Below are 19,497 nucleotides of genomic sequence, written 5' to 3' on the forward strand. Positions count from 1 at the left end.
ATATTATACAGTTAAGCAGCATAAAATAAAAGTAAAGTGCTTAAAACAATAACAAAAAAAAAAAAATATTTATTATAAAATAAAGAAATGAATAAGCTCAAATTACATATAATGACTTCCTCGCACAAGTTTTTGTGTAATTTTTTCTAATTAATTGTTTCATAACTATTGCTATTTTTACACTTCAATACGTTTTTTTCTGGTAAGGTATTTATTTATTTATTTTTGTTTTTTATACAAAAGCACAAGCACACTTTTGCTTTTAAGAAACAAGTGCTCTTTTGAGCTATGCGCATATTTGCAGTTAATTAAGAGTATGAGAAAAGTTTCGAGCCCTTTAACAGCTACAGAGTGTTTAACAAATACGCGTTGCTTGCTTTGAATTAGTGTCTTTAGTGGAAAAAATATGTTTTTAACAATTGTCTGAATTAATTAGAAAAATATATATTTTTTAAACGTATGAAAGCTAGAACTCAATAAATGAGATGATTATACTACTCAAGGTGTCATTTTGAACTATCATTAACGGCATATATGATCAAAATATAGATTTTCATAATAAAAAAGAGCGTTCATGGGTCACAGCAATAACTCACCACACCTTTTTGGTATAATTCAGTACATTAAAACGAGAGTACCGCTCAAGATTGCATTTAAAAGGCTCATAAACAGCTTTTACAAAAAAAAACAGTAATTAACCGCACTTATTTGATCTAATTCACCTGTTTATAACTAGAGGAATGCTCAAAATTGCATTATAAAGCTCAAAACCAGCTTTTATAGAAAACAACTGTAATTCACCACACCTCTTTGGCATAATTTACCACAATATTATCAGAATTCTGCTCAAGATTGCATTAAAGAGCTCATAACCGGCCTTCAAGATTGACAGCAATAATTCACCACAAATATTTGGTATAATTCACCACATTAAAACCCGAGTTTCGCTCAAAATTGTTTTAAGAAAGCTCAGAAACTGCTTTCAGGGGAAAAACAGTAATTCACCACACCTCTTTGTTGTAATTTATCACTTAATAACCAGAGTTCCGCTCAAAATTGCATTAAAAAGCTTGTAACCAGGTTTCATAGAGAAAAACAGTAATTCACCACACCTCTTTAGCATAATTCATCGCAATATAATCAGAACTTCGCTCAAGTTTGCATTAAAAAGCTCATAATCAGCCTTAATGGCTGCCAGCAATAACTCACCACACCTCAGAGTTCCGCTCAAATTTGCATTAAAAAGCTTTACAACCAGTACAACTTTTATATTATGAACTTCAATGTAGTTTTACAAAAAATTTATAAAGAAACTTAAAGAGAGATATACATAAATCTATATACGGGTCACATAAATATGTAGATAAGTGTGGGAGTTATTCGAGTTAAGCAACGATCTATTCCAGTTTATTTGACTGCGGCGTACCCATTGAACCAAAAACGAATGTCTTCGGATCTGACAGTCGTGGTACATTTGGCTCGGCACGTTTCGACTTCTGTGCGTCTTTTGTACGTTTCACACGCGTGTTACGCTGTATGAGCTGACGCAACGAGATGGGCGTATGAAAGGATATGTTGAAGTCGTTGCAGGGGTTATTTCCTTCCGATTTCTCAGTTTCTTTTGATGTAGTCGTTGCCGATTTTCGTGATAACCTGCTCTCGTGCGCTAGTCTTAGCTCCTCTTCGTGACCACCCAGCCATGCGCCTATTTCTTTATTGGAATCGGACAGCAACACGCTCGAACCGCTGCTCAAACTCAACGTACTACTACTGGATTTGGTGTCTATACATTGCACTGCTTTGTCCTCGTGCTGCTCCTCGATCACGGGTTTATCCTTTACTTGCCGGCTGTGCTTGACACGCCGTCGAAAAGTACGGTAGCGACGAAAGTATTTCTTCTTGACAACGCCGCCGCGCTCCACTTTGTTCACAAGCTCTTCACTCATATTGGGCGCGCCAAGTGGAGCCTTTGGAGCACTTGGCATAGTAGGCGACTCCTCTACTTTGATCGCCGGCGGTTCTTTTGGTGGGTTTTTAAAGACTTGCGTGAGACGACGCAGTATTGCTATGCTCGTATCCTCCTTTTCGACGCTGGGCCCTTTACTGGCCTCTGTGCTTTTTTTCATACTTTCAAAACACTGGAAACTGCTTTTGCGTGGACACCAAATGGATATGTCACTTAGTCTTTCGGTGAAATTTTGAAAATTTATCTTCCGTAAGCGGCCCGTCTTTGACGTAGCTGTCGAAAGCTCCAGCTTTGTCGCTTTATGCGGCGAGGGCGATACAGGTGGCATGGTCAATGGTTTATGCGTTTGCTGCTGTGGCGTTCTGCCGGTTTTTGGCGCATGCGCTATATATTTTACAACTTTCAAAATATGTTTCTTCTTCTTCAGCGCGGCCTTCATATCCAGCACGGATTTTTGCGTATTTACGCCTTTCTTCAAAGTATCAGCAAGCTTTTTCTTGACGATTACCGATTTTCGCAACGCTTGCGTATTGTGTTGTTCCTTCCCGCCTTCGACACGTTCAGTGTCTATGCGTCGCTTCTCGTTCTCCAGATTTTTTTTGTTCTTGGCCAGCGCTTCTGCGAAATGCGCCGATAGCGAGTACTTGTTACGGCGCGCTTTGGATTCAAGAAACAGTGAACGCTTTTTACAGTTAGATGTCACTGGCGGCGTGGACTGTGCAGAGCGTATGCGCTTCTTCCGTGTATGGCGCGTCCCAATGTAACCCTCCTGTGACGAGTCGTCCGCCAGTTCGCGGGGTTTCATTATCCATTCCACAGCGGTAGTATCGCATGGCTTTTGCGTCGGCGTTTGCGCACAATAACGACGCAACCCGTTGCGCATCTTCTCGAATACCATATTGTGTAAGTTCCAGGCGGTCCCCACCCTACTCACATTCGACTCAATCTTCGGTGTGGCGCCCACATACGGATTGTTGCCGGTGTTTAGCGTCACATGCCACAGATAATTGCTGTTGTTGCGCTCATATTCGGGTTGAAACTTATGATCGCCGAGCTTACGCATTTGACAGACATCGTTGAGCCGAATGGGCGGTTCGCGGTGATAAACACGCTTAACGGTCTTTGCGATTTTATTGTGCGGACAAATTTCACCTTTATCAAATAGTATGGGCCCGTAAATAGGAAATTTTGGCATTTTTTATTTTTATTTTTTTATTGTTGTCTAATTTTGTTAATTGTCTGCCGGAAAATAGAAGTAAACAGCTTTTGAACGACGCAACCGATTGACTCGAAAGAAAAGTTACAGAAAAATTCATGCATATCTATTACAAGCCTCTACACTACACATTTTCTGTTCGTACAGTGCTCAAGACACAAAAGAAAGAACACAGGGGGAGGTAGGGAGTTCGCTCAGGGGTATTTTTTTATAAAGGATGGTTCTCTGAAGCGACTTCTTTCATTTCTCGTACTAGAAAGTGCAATACACAAGGTTGTCGAACTCGAACTTGTCCATCTCGGTGGCGATTATGGTAATGGTCCCAAGGAAACGACGGTCCTTTTTTATTTAAACAAAAATCCATAGTAAACATGTCAGCTGTGTAGAATCGTTTCGTAAAAATTTAACAGTAAGTCCATTAAACCTCATTGACCTCATTCTTCGAAGAGTCATTGTTTAGCTCGATTGTCCATCTCAGGGGCGATAATGGTAATGGTTCCAAGGAGCAAACTAAACGATATTTTAAATTATTAGCTCTGTAGATTACACAATCACAGCTCCTCCTCTGAAGAGTTCCTTGTTTAGCGGTTTGACTGGTGATTGGCGCTTAAACAGTAAGTCCGGTAAACCTCTGTTTTTGCAAGACCACAGCTTCCTCTTAGCGGTCTGACAGGCGATCAGTATTAGCTCTAAATAGTCTCCGAAGTGCCATTTAATCATCTATCTACCTTTGACCGCGAAGCGCTCGATATCGGTCTTAAATAAAAGATATCCCTTTCAAATTTCTAACATTAATTTATTTTTTGGCTAAAACACAGTTCTCTCAACTGTGCGCGTTTTTGAAAGCGGTTGCGTTAAACAGTTATGCGAATTTTGAGCTATTTTCAAATATTTTAAACAAGAATCATCAAAATTTTGCCTGCTAATTTGACCGCTTTCCATGTGGGCGTGTTTCCCTTGCCTTTCGAATTGGACATTTCTTAAACGAAAAATCTACGTTTTCGGCGGCGTTGTGGTTTCTTCTTCGTTAGGCTTGAATTTCGAAACATGAAAGCCGGTAAGATCTTGGTGGTGGGTTCCTGTTTGAACATATCCGCAGCGCTTAAATTGCGTGGCAAAAAGATGGCGCTACTGGCGTTACGGTAATATTCCATTTCGACGACGGACAAGGCTCGCTGCAGCTTATTCTTATTGCGCCAAAACATTTCTCTGTTCTGCACCGTACTATTAGCTGTCGGTTGATTGTTATTTGCGCATTTGGGTAAACTGCCGCTGAAAATTGGCAAATACTCCATTTTTTTTTGGAAAGTTACAGGCCCACAATGTGTCTTTCAATGCTTCTTTTCTGTAGCCAAAAAATAAATGAATGAAATTTATGAAAATTTTATGACAATTCAAGCTTTGGTAACTCTTCTTGGAACGCGCAGATATCGCAGTTCTGTGTGGAATGAAGTTTTAGCAAAAACTTACGTTTGAATTTTACGCGTTTTTTTTAATGTTTTTACTAAGTTTTTATTTTTTATGTTGAATTTCCTTGAATTTTTTTTTTTTGAGAACTTTTTGTAAGGTGAAGACGAGAATCAAATATCGTCTGTAAACAAATATTGTAAGTGTAGCCAGAGATCGTTTGTCGTTTAAGCAGTTTACACAGCATGCGGCGAAAGTAAATCTTTTCAAAATTTACTTCCACGGTTCGTAAGGTCTCGTGTTTACAGTTATGAACGATTCGTTGAATGACATCCATCCAGTTGGTTCTAGACTTTTCTTAAATGAAAGATCTACGATTTAGGATCTCTTTAAGATTTTCTCTGTGACGAATAACTTAACCCTTGAATGGTTCAAGGGAAATCTTATCAAAATTTACTTTTAAAGTTCTTAAGGTCTTACCTTAAATGAAAGACCAACGATTTAGTACCTCTCTGAAAGATTTTCTCCGTCACTAATGCCTTAACCCTTGTATTGTTCAAGATAAGTTTTCTCAAAACATAGTTTTAAGGTTCGTAAGATCTAGTGCCTTATGCCCTAGACTTAACTGAAAGGAAAGATCCACGATTTACTCTCTTTAAGAATTTTTCCGTCTCGTATGCCTAAACCCTTGAGGTGTTCATAAGAATTCTTCGCAAAAAATACTTACAAGATTCATAAGATCTTGTGTTCTAGACTTACCTTAAAGGAAATATTAACGATTTAGGACCTCTATATAAGATTTTTTCCGTCGCAAATGCCTTAACCTTTGAAGAGTTCATGAGAAAGTTATGTGGGATCGTTGAATTTCTTGCTTTACCTTAGGACTGACTTCCCAATTCAGATGAGATAAAGAGTACGTACGAGTAAAAATATTTTATTGTATATTTTCAAACGCATAATTACAAATATGTGAACTGTTTAATATGCTAGTATAGGTTACTGTGATGTGGACTTGCAAAATTTTTATGAAACGTCTAAATTCCGGCCAGTCTTCATTGCGAAAATTTGCACTACTTAAAAACTGTCTCGTTCCACAAGTCGCACATAACAATAACAAATTTCGAGCATATGTAGAAGAAAGGCAGTTTCTACGCATTACATTAGGAACTTCCCGAAAGAATTTTTTAAGCAAGGAATCAAAAAAATTATATTTAAAGCGGTGCAAAGAGGCCAGCACCATTGCGCTGTAAATTCAGCTGTCTGCGCTCCTCGTTCCAGACGCGCGTCGGATAGTGTATGGCGCGTTCCAGGCATTCACCGGTTAATGTGGTGCGCTGCAAATTTCTAGCGCGCTCCTCACGTTCCTCAACTTCAAGCGCCTCCTTAACAGTGCCTTTGCGCCATAATTGCTGCTTTCGTTGCAACTCTTCCTGATATTGCGCGTAGGTGTCACCTTCGCTGCCGCTATACTCCACCGTAATGCATTCTATGTCCGAATCCGTTTGCTCATCATCCGTTATACTGTAGCGTTCCGCGTGGCGGCGTTGCTTGGGTGTGGCGTGTATCGTTGCTGGAAGAAATGCTGGATTAGTACGCGGTTGTGGCACATTTAGAGTCCTATTCATGTGCCCCTGTAACTCTGGCAAATTACGGTGGTCGCCTGTTTTCCTATAAAAAGCTCTACAACGTGCACAGCGCTGTTCGTTTTGAGCCTGTGAGCCATTCGTTTGGCAGGATTCACTGGAGAGACCACTAGAACTAGTGGGACAATGATTGGCGGCGGACAGTATATTTACCATTTTGAATTGCGGATTCACGGTTTTTGTGTTGCCTAAAGTTTCTTTAGTATTTTTCGATCTTTGCGTGGGTACAGCAGAGCTACTGGACTCTTGACTCGAAAGTTTCGATAATTCTTTATTCCTGCCGCTTTCCAAACGCGGACGTGTCGTACTGTAACTCAAGCCGTAACTGAGCTCTATGTTAGACTGAGATTTGGTAAGTTGTTTGGCACCCAGTAAGCCTTCGATCGCGCCGTTGGCTGTGTTTTGAATTTGCGCCTGCTCATTCTCATGTTTGAGGCATTGTACTGCTGTGACAGCTTGTTCAGGCCACAGTCGTGTAATCTGGTGATTAGAATCGCTCGTTTGGTCTATAAGCGGTCGCGTATTTGCGCGCTCCTCCGCGCTCGAGCGCTTTGAGACTGATTTCGCTTGTTTCACAGCGCGCCAAGTGTTGCTATTTACGGGCAAAGGTATGAGAGATTTCCTTGCAAATTTATTACTTAAGCCGTCTCGACGATTTATCACCGTCGCTGTGTTGTGCTGTTGTTGTTGAGACAAGCTTTCCTCCGCGCTCAGCCCATGGCTCTTAACTAAAGATGGCGTGTTGTTTGGCGGTTTCAATTGTCTCGTTTCACTAACAAGGTTTGTAGCAACTGAGTCAGGTTTCGACTGTTTACCCGACATACGCAAAGATTGCGCCATTACTGTAGTGGGACTAAGTTTACGCTTAATGGCACTTGACATATTCAACATTTTACTTGCATTAATTTTTGCTAAACGCAAGCTCTCCTTAGCCTGTGGATTGAATTCATATGTGGCGTTGAGTTTGCCGTCTGGACTGGAGAGTTTGGTAAGCAATGTTCTCAGGGAGTGTTGTGGCAGCAGCTTGTTCATGGTCAGTTCGTCGCAAAGTGCCGCTCTTTGTTCCATAAGCTTATCAGAATCAAAGTTTTGCGCTTCACTCTCTAAACTTGCTTGTGTATTGCGTTCTGCATTTTTGTTTATCTTCGGATAACCCGTTACGGTACAACTAGCCTGCGCTTTCTTGCTTGCTTTTATGTCAATGAATTTTTGTATTGATTCCTGAACGCTGTCAGCTCTTAGTGAATCGTCTTCGTCGCTGAGTTTGTATTCAGGTACCATTGTACGCTCCATATTCCTAGCGTTACTCAAAGCATACTCCTGTATGTCGTTGAAGACACGTTCGATGTCTTTCTTTGCTTTGATTGTTTTAATGGATCTTGGTTGTGCCTTGACCTGTTGCTCATGCTCTTTCCCTTCTACGGCTTCTATTTTAGGCGTCTCTCTACAAGCGCAATCAGCCCTACACCTTTTAAGCTCATCGTCTGTTGGTTTGGTTGGTCCTGGTTGATACGACCTAACCGTAACTTTACTCTGTGCAATCATTTGGTCTTTATAGTAGCTGGGTGGCACAAACTCTTCGTCAGCGCTGTTTTTTATTGACAATATATCATCTCGCTCACCGGAGCTGCTGTCGCTGTTAACTTGCTGATCCATTGTATTCTTATCGCTGTAACTCTCTCGTTGGGTTGCCAGCGAACTCCTTCTATGCTCTGGTTGCGTTGCCAGAGAACTGCTTCTACTCTCTTGTGGCGTTGCCAGCGAACTCCATCTATTCTCCGGTTGCGGTTTCAGCGTACTCTTTCTACTCTCTGGTTGGGCTTCCATCGTACTCCTTCTACTCTCTTGTGCCGTCGCCAGCGTACTCCTTCTGCTCTCTTGTCCACTTTTTCTTACTGCACCCTTCGAACTTGCATCACTTTTACGTTCTGTTGCCTTATTTTTTTGTCTCACTGTTATATAATCGTCTTCGTTGTCTTCGGCTGACTTACTGCTACGCTTACTATTTTTACCATGCGTCTTAGCGGACGTCCTCTTCGTTTTTGGCTGTTCTGAGCTGTCATTGCTTTGTCTTTTCATGCCGGCCATTTCGTTTTTTGTCGCGCCCCCACTTAATAGTTCTATTGTTCTCGTGAATGTTTGCGTCACTGTTCGGCTTTCGGAATCACAGGTGCAATCAAACATTCTTGGCTTCATTATCTCACTTTTAGTGGTCACTATTGGGATTTCGTCGGAGTCGCAGGTGCACACAACAGATCGTGATATAATTCTCTCACTTTCAGGTGTCACTGTTTCACTGTCGTCTGACTCACAAGTGCATTCAAAGATCTGTGGTTTCGTTCTCTCAATTTTAGCTGATGCTCTGGGACTATCATCTGGATCGCAAGTACAAATGCATTTAAAGGTCTGTGGTTTAATTCTCTCACTTTTAGCAGATGCTCTACGACTGTTGTCTGAATTGCAAGTACAAGTACATTCCAATGTCTGCGGTTTCTTTTTTTCAACTTTAGAAGGCGCTCTTGGACTGTCTTTCGGTTTAATTCTCTCTGTTTTAGGATTGAGCGTTGGGAGTTGTGGTGCAGTTTTCTTATTTTTAGCTACCACCGTTTCATCTGCTTTGCAAGTGCATCCGTATCTTTGTGGTGTCGCTTTCCTAACTTTAGTGGCTGCTAATGAGCTCCCACATGAATCGCAAGTGCATACACCAGATTTTTGTTTGACAATCTCTGGCTGAGATCTGACTTTTGGCCTATTGGCACAATCGCAGCAAGTGCAAACACCGGCTCGAGGTTTACTTCTAATGCTTTCTTCACTCACTTGCTCATTACTAGTCATAGTCTCACTAGAGTTTACAGAAGCATTCTCAGGTTCACGCGGTGAACGTGTTTTATGCTGTAATTCGTCAGTGACAATTTTTTGTATGTGACTTTTCACCATCTCATGCATAATCTCTACGGCCAGCTCCTTAGCTTTCGAAGCGCAATCGCATACACAATCGCATGCGCAATCTTCATTGGTATTTTGTCCTTGCGTTCTGTCTCTCTCTCGTTCGCGATTCATGCGTTGCCTTCTAAGCAACTTCTCGATAAATTCGCGTTCATCGTCGTCATCCACGAAGGCACAAGCCGAATGACAATCACATGCATCATATTTGTTCTGTGTTAACGCACATATACGATTGGCTTTCTCTCGCAAACGCTTTTTCCTTATTATCTCTCTTATGATTTCCGATTCCGTATCCGACAATTTGCAGTCGCAATTGCATGTGCAGTGCGATCTACGTTCCATGCACGCTCGTGTGGGTAACTTGGGCTCGTTCTCGTCAAATTTCAATATAATCATATCGTCCTTCACGACCGGCGCACCCGTATCGTCCAGCACACCACAGGCGCAAACTCTACACTTTCTTCTATCTCGGTTTAGCTGCATAATTTGCTGCATAACTCTGGGATTCGCCGCGGCTAAGCCATCTGCAATGCTCTTGGGTAAACAGTCCACCAATTTGTTGGACTTCTGCGGACGCAGCGACACGCCATCATCCCATTGCTCCGTTTGTGTGCCGGCTGTATCTCTAGCCATGCGACAAATCGCTACTATGCGACTACAACACTTTTTCAGTTCTTTGCACGAAGTTCTACTTAAACTATAGTCCATATCATCGTCACTCTCGCTAGCCATAGGCATGTACTTTGTATGGTGCTTGCGTCGCGCGTCTCTTCTGCTGTAACTGCTGTATCCCGAGTAGCCATTAGAGGTTTCTTCACTATCGCTGCCACTAAAAGAATCCCTGTGACGTTGGTTTCTTTTTTTGTTTTTATGCTTTTCGCATTTTCTGCGTAAGCATTCACGTAAATAATCGCTGTCACAGCTACTAATTGAATTCGCGCCACCTTTGCGCTCTCTGTCCGCCAATTCTTTTTCCTCGCTGTTCTTCTTAAAGTTGCTCGCAGTTATTTTCAGCATTTTGTTTTCTATACCCGTTTCGGTATTAGATTCGGAGTTGCTGTCGCGTTTTTTCTTGTACTTACTTTCCCCGTTCGTTTTAGATTCTCTATGAGCTCCAACTTTCTCATTTCTTCTGCCTTCGCGATCAACTTTCTCTGGTTCGTTTTTTCTACCCATGCGACTATCTTCCTCTTGCTGGTGATTTCTGCTATCGCGACTCCCTTTTATTAGCGCGCTCTCTCTACTTTCGCGGCTCCCACTCATTTGCTCACTTCCTCTACTATCGCGACTTCCTTTTATTTGCGCGCTCTGTCTACTGTCGTGGCTCCCTTTCATTTGCGGGATCTCTCTACTTTCGCGGCTCCCTTTTATTTGCGCGCTCCCTCTACTTTCGTGGCTCGCTTTCATTTGCGCGCTCTCTCTACTTTCGTGGCTCCCTTTCATTTGCGGTATCCCTCTACTTTCGCGGCTCCCTTTTATTTGCGCGCTTCCTCTACTTTCGCGGCTTGCGTCGTGTTGCAGCGTTTTACTATTTCTACGCTCCGTTTCCTCTTGTTCACTTGCTCTACTTCCGTTCGTTTTGCTTTCCACGTCTGCGTTTCTCTCAATCAACTCGTCGACATTGATTACATTAGAATTGTAAGTCTGTATATTTCCATTTGAATTCACGGTTTCTCCCGCTGAATTTCTTACTTTCGCACTATGTTTGTTTAAGGAATCTGCGTATAAATCAAAGTTTTCGCTTGCAGTACCTGGCTTCAGTTTCTTATTTAAATGGTGTGGCTCTCTCACAAGGCTGTGCACATTTTCTTCCGTGCTTTGACGACTTGTCCGATAGGATTGATCCCGTGAGTTCCTGCGAAAACTAAAATCAGTGTGATTTGTATTAAAATGTGATGGCGCTCCAACAAGCGGGGTCGCCTTTTCAAGAGATTCTCTAGTCACTATCCCTTGATGCGCCGCTTGCTGCTGCTGGCGCGAGAGCACATATTCTTCGACATAAGACTTATACATTCCTGGTGGTAGAGTTTGTATCGAGGCTTGTGTTGGTACGGCTGATGGCGGTCCAGTGCATACCATCGGTTGTGTGTTTGGTCCTGGCATACACACTTGCGGCAACGATGAATGTAGCGCTTGTGGCGTAGATGGTGAGTAGCGGGTGGACAAATATTCCGGAAACGCACAACGTTGTGGTATACAACGCGTAGGTTGACAGTTGGAGCGCATCTCTGGCGCTGGAACGCACGGCTGTGGCATTGGTGTATTGACACTTGGTGGAAATCTCTGTGGCTGTGTTGCTGTTGGCGCACATTGCGGTCTTTGAAGACATTGTTGTTTGCAAGTTGTCGCATTTTGTGAGCACACCGAATTCTTATTACAAGTCGCATAACAAGGGTTTTGCGTGGGTACGTGGGATATATGCGTTTGATCGACTATTTGCTGTGGCAACTGCATGTCAAAGTGTTCATAATTTTGTTCATAATTAAACGAGTTCTGTGGCACATCTCTGCCGATTTGCTCGTTTTGATACGTGAGGCTCGTATTTTCTAATATTTGTGGCAGTTTTGTTGCTTTGCCCGCTCGTGTCTGTGCCATATTATTAGCTGCCTTCTCATCTTGCACATTCCCCAAACTTCGATACAGCGTATCCATAAATCGTAGCATTTCCTTTGTAGTGCCAGCGGTTTCATCAATAGCTGGGTCTTTCGCAGGCATATTTTTAGTTGCTGCGTTCTGTTCCATGTAATTCCCACTTTGCCCCGCTTGTGATCTTATTGTCGTTGTAGCCATTAATGGGAGCTCCTTCGAAGCTCGCTTACAATTTTTCGTGTCCGTCGCATTTTTTCTCCTCATGTGATCGCATTCATCATCGGCTTTGTATACCGTGTCATCGTATGTTCGTCGCCTACGACTATGCTTTCGTTGCCGCTCTCTGCTTTTACTGCTGCTTGTCATAACGGTAATCTCGGAGTCGCTGGCTGTTTCTGCAGCTCTATCACTATCACTGTTATTTGCGTACCATGTCCGATGGTAGAAATGCCTGTTCCTGCCGCGACAATTTCTGTGCGTCTTCACATCATCGTCATAACATCTTCGACCGCCGCCCTTTTGACGTCTTATTTTGCCTTCTCCGAAAGCGTTTGTGGTCACTGATTGTGGTAAATACCAGCTTTCATAGTTTGACCCATTAAACGTCAAGAGCCGTCGCGACATTATTCACATTTATAATTTTACGTTTGAAAAATTGAAAATTTTCTTCTAGTCTATTTTCAAATTAACTGCCAATATTTTTTCATATTCAAATTCTCTATGAATTGAAAGGTACGAGCGATTGCCATCCAACGAAAAAAAATATTATTTTATTTCCACTCAAAAGTTGTAACTTTGGATTTAGCACTACTAAAAAATGCTCACTTTGAGTTTCGGAACGTTTACTTAGGGTTAGTCCAAGTATACGTAGTTTAATTCGATTTAGCACTACTGATTTCGGTTTGAGTCCTACTTATAGACTTGGAAGTAGTTCCACTGACTTCAACCCTTTTACATTAGCACTTCAAAAATGTCTGTTCTTTTTGACACGCATCAGAATATACTCATAACTCGTATTGCTAACCGGAGAGCATATTGGAATGGAGCAACAAGTTTCATTATAATCCAGTACCGTAACATTCGGTATGATTTGAACACTGTCGGCTGATAATTTTTGTAGACCATTTTTAAAACCGTACGGATAGATAGGATAGTTTGTGTTCGGTTGGGGCGTGTGCTCTCTAATTAGTGTGTTTGGATTTAAATAGCTTGTGTTTGGTGGAGCCATGTCCTGTCTCAAGAATGAATTTGGATTTAAATTTGGTGCCATTGGAAATGTCATGGGGATTGGACCATTCTGATATGAATGCTTGCCGATACTCCCTGTGAAATCGGCTGGATTCGAAGAGTTCACGCCCATTAGTACCTCCACACTTGTGTCTTGCGGTTGAGTTAGCGCTTGGTGCTGAGGTGTACCTGAGTCAATTTGCTGTGCCGCAGCATTTTGTTGGTTCGCCGCGTTTATGCCCATTAGTACCTCCAGATTTGCGTTATGCGGTTGAGGTAGCGCTTGGTGCTGAGGTGTACCCGAGTCAATTTGCTGTGGTGCAGAATTATGTTGTCCCGACTGTTGACTGTCTCTGTTCTGTGCATAACCGCTCTCTAAGCTTTGCCGGCCGACGGCAGCACCGGACTGTGTAGAACTTCTTAACATGCTCTCTCGATTGAATTCTGTGGGATAATTTTCCATGGCTGTGAGACTGCTGTGTTCTTCGACAGTTTCCAATTGGTTATGCGGTTGTTGTTCGTATTGCTGATGTTGCTGTTGTTGTTCGAAATGTTGTTCTGTCGGAGCGGCTACTTGAGTAGCGTACTGTTGATTTGGTTGTGGGTCTTCAATGATCGGTTCCGCATCGCCAACCGACTGTATTGTAGCGTTTTCATTTGGATTGTCAACTGTACTGGCGATTTGCTGCTCGTTGACATCGAATTGCTTACCCAAAATGCGCGTTTCAACTGGCTCTGTGAAATCACGTTTGGGAGTGCTTGGATAAAAATAAGCTTTTTGTGTCATACCGCTACCACGCGCTCTTTCTCCTGGTGGTGGTGGCTGCGGTGGCGGCAGCGTATACGATGGTGGCGTATTTCGCGGGGAACGAGTTGATGGCGTCGATACGGGCTCAGCATATATTTGGATGTTTGTTGGTGGGTGCTGTATGGACAATTGGTTTTCAACGGGTGTACTGGACGCCTGCATGTCATTATAGTTCACCGGAGGACTTTCGGCCTGATTTGTAGTGTCAAGATCTATTTCCAGTCGCGTGCCATTACCATTCTGTAGTGTGCATAGTTTTCTGAAAACCAGCTGGAAACATTGCAGCATTTGCTCTTCATTCAAATCGCAAATATTTTGACCGTTCACCGTCGTCACATTTTGTTCGCGTGGGTAAGCCATTTCGCTGGCTCTGCGTCGGTTGCAGTCGCAAGAGCCTACATTCCCATCGTACGCATCCGATGGGCGGCTATTATATGGGGTCCAGCTGTAAGCGTCTACATTTCCATCGTAACCATCCGATGGGCGGTTAACATATGGGGTCCAGCTGCAAGCGTCTACATTTTCATCGTACTCCTCCGATGGCCGTTTATCAGAAATATACGACATTCTTCTTTCGTCATCGGCGTAACTATATCGTCGATTTACAGGTGCCGGATTTTGATCCATTTCCTGCGGCAATGTAGCACTGTTGTTGCGCCGTTTTTTGCAGCTGCAAGCGCCTACATTTCCATCGTACCCATCCGATGGTCGTTTATCAGAAATATACGACATTCTTCTTTCGTCATCTGCGTGGCTATGTCGTCGATTCACAGGTGCTGGATTTTGGTCCATTTCCTGCGGCATGGCAACACTGTTGTTGCGTCCTTGTTTGCAGCTGCAAAAGCCTACATTTCTTTCATACCCATTCGATGAAGGACGCTTTTCGGAAACGTACGATCTTCTTTGCTCATCACCGTAGTGATTATGTCGTCCATTTCTTGAACCCCTGTGTTCTTTTCTAGTGCTATTCCGTGCATATGTGCGTTCCTCCATGGACGCATCAGTGTCGTAACTATAACGTTTTGAGTTGCGCGTGTGCTCGTGCCTCCTCGTTTTTTCGTTGCTGTGTCTTCTGCCATTACCGTTATCGGTTGGTGAGTTCTTCTCTTCGAGGCGTGCCTTTACATATTGCAGAAACGCATTGTCCATATTTGTTTCATCGACTCGCGGCAAAACAATTTTATTTCGACTATCCAACTTGTAAATGATGGTTTCCATTCGAATATCCCCATCAAGTTTGTGCTGATTGCTGCCGCCGCCCTTGTGCCGTGTTCGCTTGTTCTCCCCATCGGATTGCAGTTTTCGTTTGTTGCGTGACTCAAAAGACGATTTTCTTTCCATTTATATACACATTTGTAATTTTGCGTTTGAATATTTGTCTGTATTTGTGTTTAGTTTTGTTTTCTGATTTTCGATTTATCGCCAATTGATGGAGGCTTTACACATTTCGAAAACTTTTAACCCTCAAAGAACTTAACACTTGTATTGCTTTACAATGTTTTTAACCCTTCGGTGGAGCTCTTGGTTCTTATATCGGAGATCCCTCGAACTAAATCACGATTCTCAAGAATTTATTCAGTGCGGAGACCATAGTTTGTCCGTCTCTTTTATGTTTTAAACAGGATCCAGAATGTATTCGTTCCTCGATTGGATATATCTCGAATTAAATCTAGACTCCAAAGAACTTTTCAGTGCGGAGACCACAGTTGGTCGGTCTCTTTTAAGTTTTAAGGATTCAAGCAGAATTCTAACTGTTTAAAATCGTTCTACTATCGAAGATCTCTCGAGATCACGACTCTCAAGAACTTTTTGAGTGCCGAGACCCCAGGCGATCAGTCTGTTTTCAGTTTTTAGTAGGATCCAACTGTTTACAGTCGTTCCTCTATCGGAGATCTCTCGAGATCACGACTCTCAATAATTTATTCAGTGCGGAGACCACAGTAAGTCCATCTCTTTTAAGTTTTAGACAAGATCCAACTGTTTGCGTTAGAAATACAACCTCAGTCGGAACCGAGGAACTGACGAAATCAAACCGTTCTATCAAAAAGACCTAAATTGTAAGCTCAAATCATTTCTTTTCTTCTAGTTCCACAGGTTCAATGACAAGTTCAGGATCAATAACTGTGGATTAGCTATAAAGGTGGTACTCTATCGGTAGTCTTTTGCGAAATGAAAGGAATTGTAATGGAAATAAATATAATTGATTTATTAAAAGCATGATTTTCTTTCTTAATACAAAATGGTTTGTGTGAGAAGAAGAAATTCTATGAAATTGTTGAAATATTACAAAATGATCCAAATGGATTTTGAACTTTTTCCCTCTTTGAAAACTAAGTTTATTTCTTTGGATCCTCAGCACATATTGCATATTGACAAATTTAACACAGAAACTACGTCTTACATGAGACCACCCACATACAGTTTTTGTATTGGCAGTCGTCACTGCGGTCACATATAAAATGTAGTTACTTTGCCTTAATTTTGACAACCGATACCGTAAATGAATCCCTTGTTGAAATACTTGTCGGACTGCCTACGCGTATCACTATTTAGTATGAGATTGTAGGTCATGTTCCTGGCATGTGCTTGGGAAACGCCTAATTGGACTGGTTTGCCTAGCACATACTGAGGCACATACGCATTCTCAATACCCGAGTCACTGTTGGAGTTCTCATTTTGCATATCTGTTTTGACATTACGTTTCGGCAGCTTAATGTATGTAACGCTGGCTACTTTCTGTTGTTCTAACTTCTTCCGAATTTCTTTGTCTTCTTTAGCTTTTGATTTTATATTTTTCTTTTGATATCGTTGCTGCTTTCTAGATTTGGTTCTTGAACTTGACCTGGATGCTTTTACCGACTGCTGCGAAAGGTTTTGTTGACAGTAAGAGAGTCCATATTTGTTTGATTTCTTGTCCAAATTGGTATCTGGCAACAGTATTGGACATAATTTTTGTTGCTTAGCTAGATTCTCAAATTCCTGATAGAGCGCCTTACAGTAAGAAATATTTTCCGGTTTTGTTATGACAGTTCCTTCATCTACTGCTTGTTTTCGACTTTCTGTCTTATCGTTGCGTTTTGATTTTCTTTCTGGCTTAGATTTCTTTGGAACACACATGCTTGAACAGCAAGTCCAAAAGGATGTGCACGATGACTTGCTCTTCGGCGCTGTTTGTTCTAGCTTTTCCGCGCTTGTTTCTCTCTTCACCGTTTGTCTTCTGATAGGCACATTGTCGTCTCCATCATCGTCACACCAATCCCAGCAGGTTTGAAACGACATTACGGATTTTGTTTTAGTTCTAGGCTTACTACCTTGCGGTTTAATTGAATCTTGTCGCGGAGGACTTGTAGATTTAATTGGTGTAAGTGGTTTCATGAGCTTTGGTTTACCACTTCGCCTTTTCTTGCAAAAAGCACAAAATATTTCGAAGGGATTTTGTGTTCTCTCTCTACGTTTAGGTTTCACTGATTTCTTTTTAGTTCTATCCACAGTTTTTGGCTTATTCTTATCAACAGAACAACAAGAAAAAACAGAAATGTAAGATGTCTCTCTTTGCAAGTTTTCTGTGCTTTTAACTTTCGTGGGTTTCCGTTTAGGTACATCTACTTTATTCGGCTTATCCTTGTCGAAGATTGGACAGCAGGATGTGTCGGATGTTTTCTTTTTAATTTTTACCTTTACCTTAGTTCTCGGTGACATTTGTTGAGAATCTTTCGTTTTCATTTGCTTATCTTTTTTGTGAATTGAGCAGCAGGTTATTTCAGATGCTTTCTTTTTGGGGACCTTTTGTGGAGTATCATCTGATTTCTTATGCTTATCCTTTTTAAAGACAGGGCAGCAGGATGCCGCGGTTAATTTTTCCTTCACCTTTATCTTTTGCTTGGTTCCCCGTGGCTTTTCTGCGGATTCTGATAATTTTTTGGATTCTACCTTTTTGCTGAACGAACAACAGGTTGTATTTGTGGGTTTCGTTGAAATTTTCTCCTGACTTTTGACATTTTTCGTATCGAGATCCTTCTTTGTTTTGTCCTTCTTATCGGACGTACAGCACCACATATTAAATAAATTCCTCCCTTCCTTTTTGGGAGCCTTTTGTTGAGAACCATCTGATTGCTTGCGCTTATCCTTTGTAGTCAACGGACAACAAATCACATTTCTTGGCTCCTTTTGTACTCTTTCTTTTTCTTTTGGTGGCTTTTGCGCAGTTTCGTCTAATTTCTTCGGTTTTTCCTTTTTAGTTATCGAACAGCATGACACATTGGATTCTTTCTTTTGAGGCTTTTCCTTATTTCGAACTTTCGGTGGTTTTTGTTGAGTATCAGCTTCTTTCTTTGATTTATCCGATTTAGAAAACGAACAGCAAGAAACGTTAGACGTTTTCTTTGGTAACTTTTCATGATCTTTGGGCGTTGGTGGCTTTTGTTGCGCATCGTCTGGTTTCTTTGATTTCTCACGCTTAGTGAAAGAACAGCAGGATAGAACGGATGTTTTTTTGCGCACTCTCTCAGGACTTTTCGATTTTGGTATCGCTTCTTTCTGCTTTGCTTGCTTCGTTTTGTTCTTTTGGAACGTACAGCAAGATAAGTTAGAGTCTTCTTCCTGACTTATGGTCTTCGTTGGTTTCGGCTTTCTATCATCACTTTTCTTTGGCTTCTCTGGTGTATGATGTGGCTTTATAACTGGTTCCTTGGGATGTTTCACATATTGTATTTTGATTTTCTCTTTTGGTTTCTTAGCGTGCTTTTTAGTTGGTTTACCACTCTGACATTTTCTTCTAATACAATCAAAGCAAAAGCAGTTTTTATGTTTCTTCTTCGTTTTGTTATGCGTTTCTTTTCTACCCGAAGTATAGAAGGAGCTGTCTGATTTACTTTTACCACTTTTCGGCGGCTTTTTAAGTTTTACGTTGATTTCTGCTGACTTGGTCTTTCGTGGTGTGTATGATTCATCCTCGGGCCGACGTTTTTTTTTTTTAGACTTCGAGCCGCAACATCCTGTCTCCTCTGGTGGTGATGGTGGTGGTGCTTTTCTCACGACTTTAGGTTCCTCCATTGCGTAAGTTTGCTTCAACTTTTCGAGCAGCTCGATTTCATCGGGTGTAAGTGCGCATTCCGGTGGTACTGTCGGTTTTTTACTTTTTTTGGGCGCGCTCTGTGCTAGTTTATACGCCTCGAATTCCTCCTCTTCCTCATCAGCTTTGGATTTCTTGCGCTTGCCACAGCAACCCACATTAGATTTTTTATTCTTTTTCTCTTCCTTTTCCTTTTGTTTTTTATCGTCCTTACGCTGCAATGAGCGACGCTGCCGCGAGGAGGCATCACGTTTGTTAGACCGCGCTCTTGATTTTAATGCGCTTTCTGCTTGCGACTTGCGTTTGTCCTGCGTTATGCTGTATACTGAATCATCGCTTGAACTTTCAAGGGAATTTCCTGCATCTTCTTCCCTTCGCTTGTCTTTCTTTTTCTTGAAACATATTGTACCAGTTGGCTTGGCTCTCGATTGTCGCGGTCTCGGTTTGGTGGTATAGATTCTTTTGAGTTCTCTATAGTGTCTAACCTCCTCTTGTGTTTTGAACCTGCCATTCACAGATGACGGCGGCCGACTGCGACTCTTCCGTTCATGCTCTCTCCTCGGTGATTCCCTTTCATTGGATTTTCTTCGTTTTGCCTTCTCCCTGTCTTCATTTTCCTTGGAT

The 19,497-nt window shown here is 42.0% G+C and overlaps 2 protein-coding genes across 2 annotated transcripts in view; one reads left to right on the forward strand and one right to left on the reverse strand.

The window, feature by feature from the left end:
* LOC105208737 (ceramide synthase) overlaps positions 1 to 19,497 on the forward strand; it is a 47,298-nt gene that overhangs the window by 2,235 nt on the left and 25,566 nt on the right. The window lies entirely within an intron of this gene.
* On the reverse strand, positions 3,958 to 12,462 carry LOC128922011 (uncharacterized). The gene has a single exon (XM_054231255.1). The coding sequence runs from the start codon at positions 12,389 to 12,391 to the stop codon at positions 5,801 to 5,803; it is 6,591 nt and encodes a 2,196-aa protein (XP_054087230.1). The 5' UTR covers positions 12,392 to 12,462; the 3' UTR covers positions 3,958 to 5,800.

Source organism: Zeugodacus cucurbitae, chromosome 5 (genome assembly GCF_028554725.1).
Source record: "Zeugodacus cucurbitae isolate PBARC_wt_2022May chromosome 5, idZeuCucr1.2, whole genome shotgun sequence".
Classification (NCBI taxonomy): Eukaryota; Metazoa; Arthropoda; class Insecta; order Diptera; family Tephritidae; genus Zeugodacus; species Zeugodacus cucurbitae.

Excerpts from the sequence above, each read along its gene's own strand:
- LOC128922011 (XM_054231255.1), bottom strand. The coding sequence starts at position 12,391 with ATGTCGCGACGGCTCTTGACGTTTAATGGGTCAAACTATGAAAGCTGG.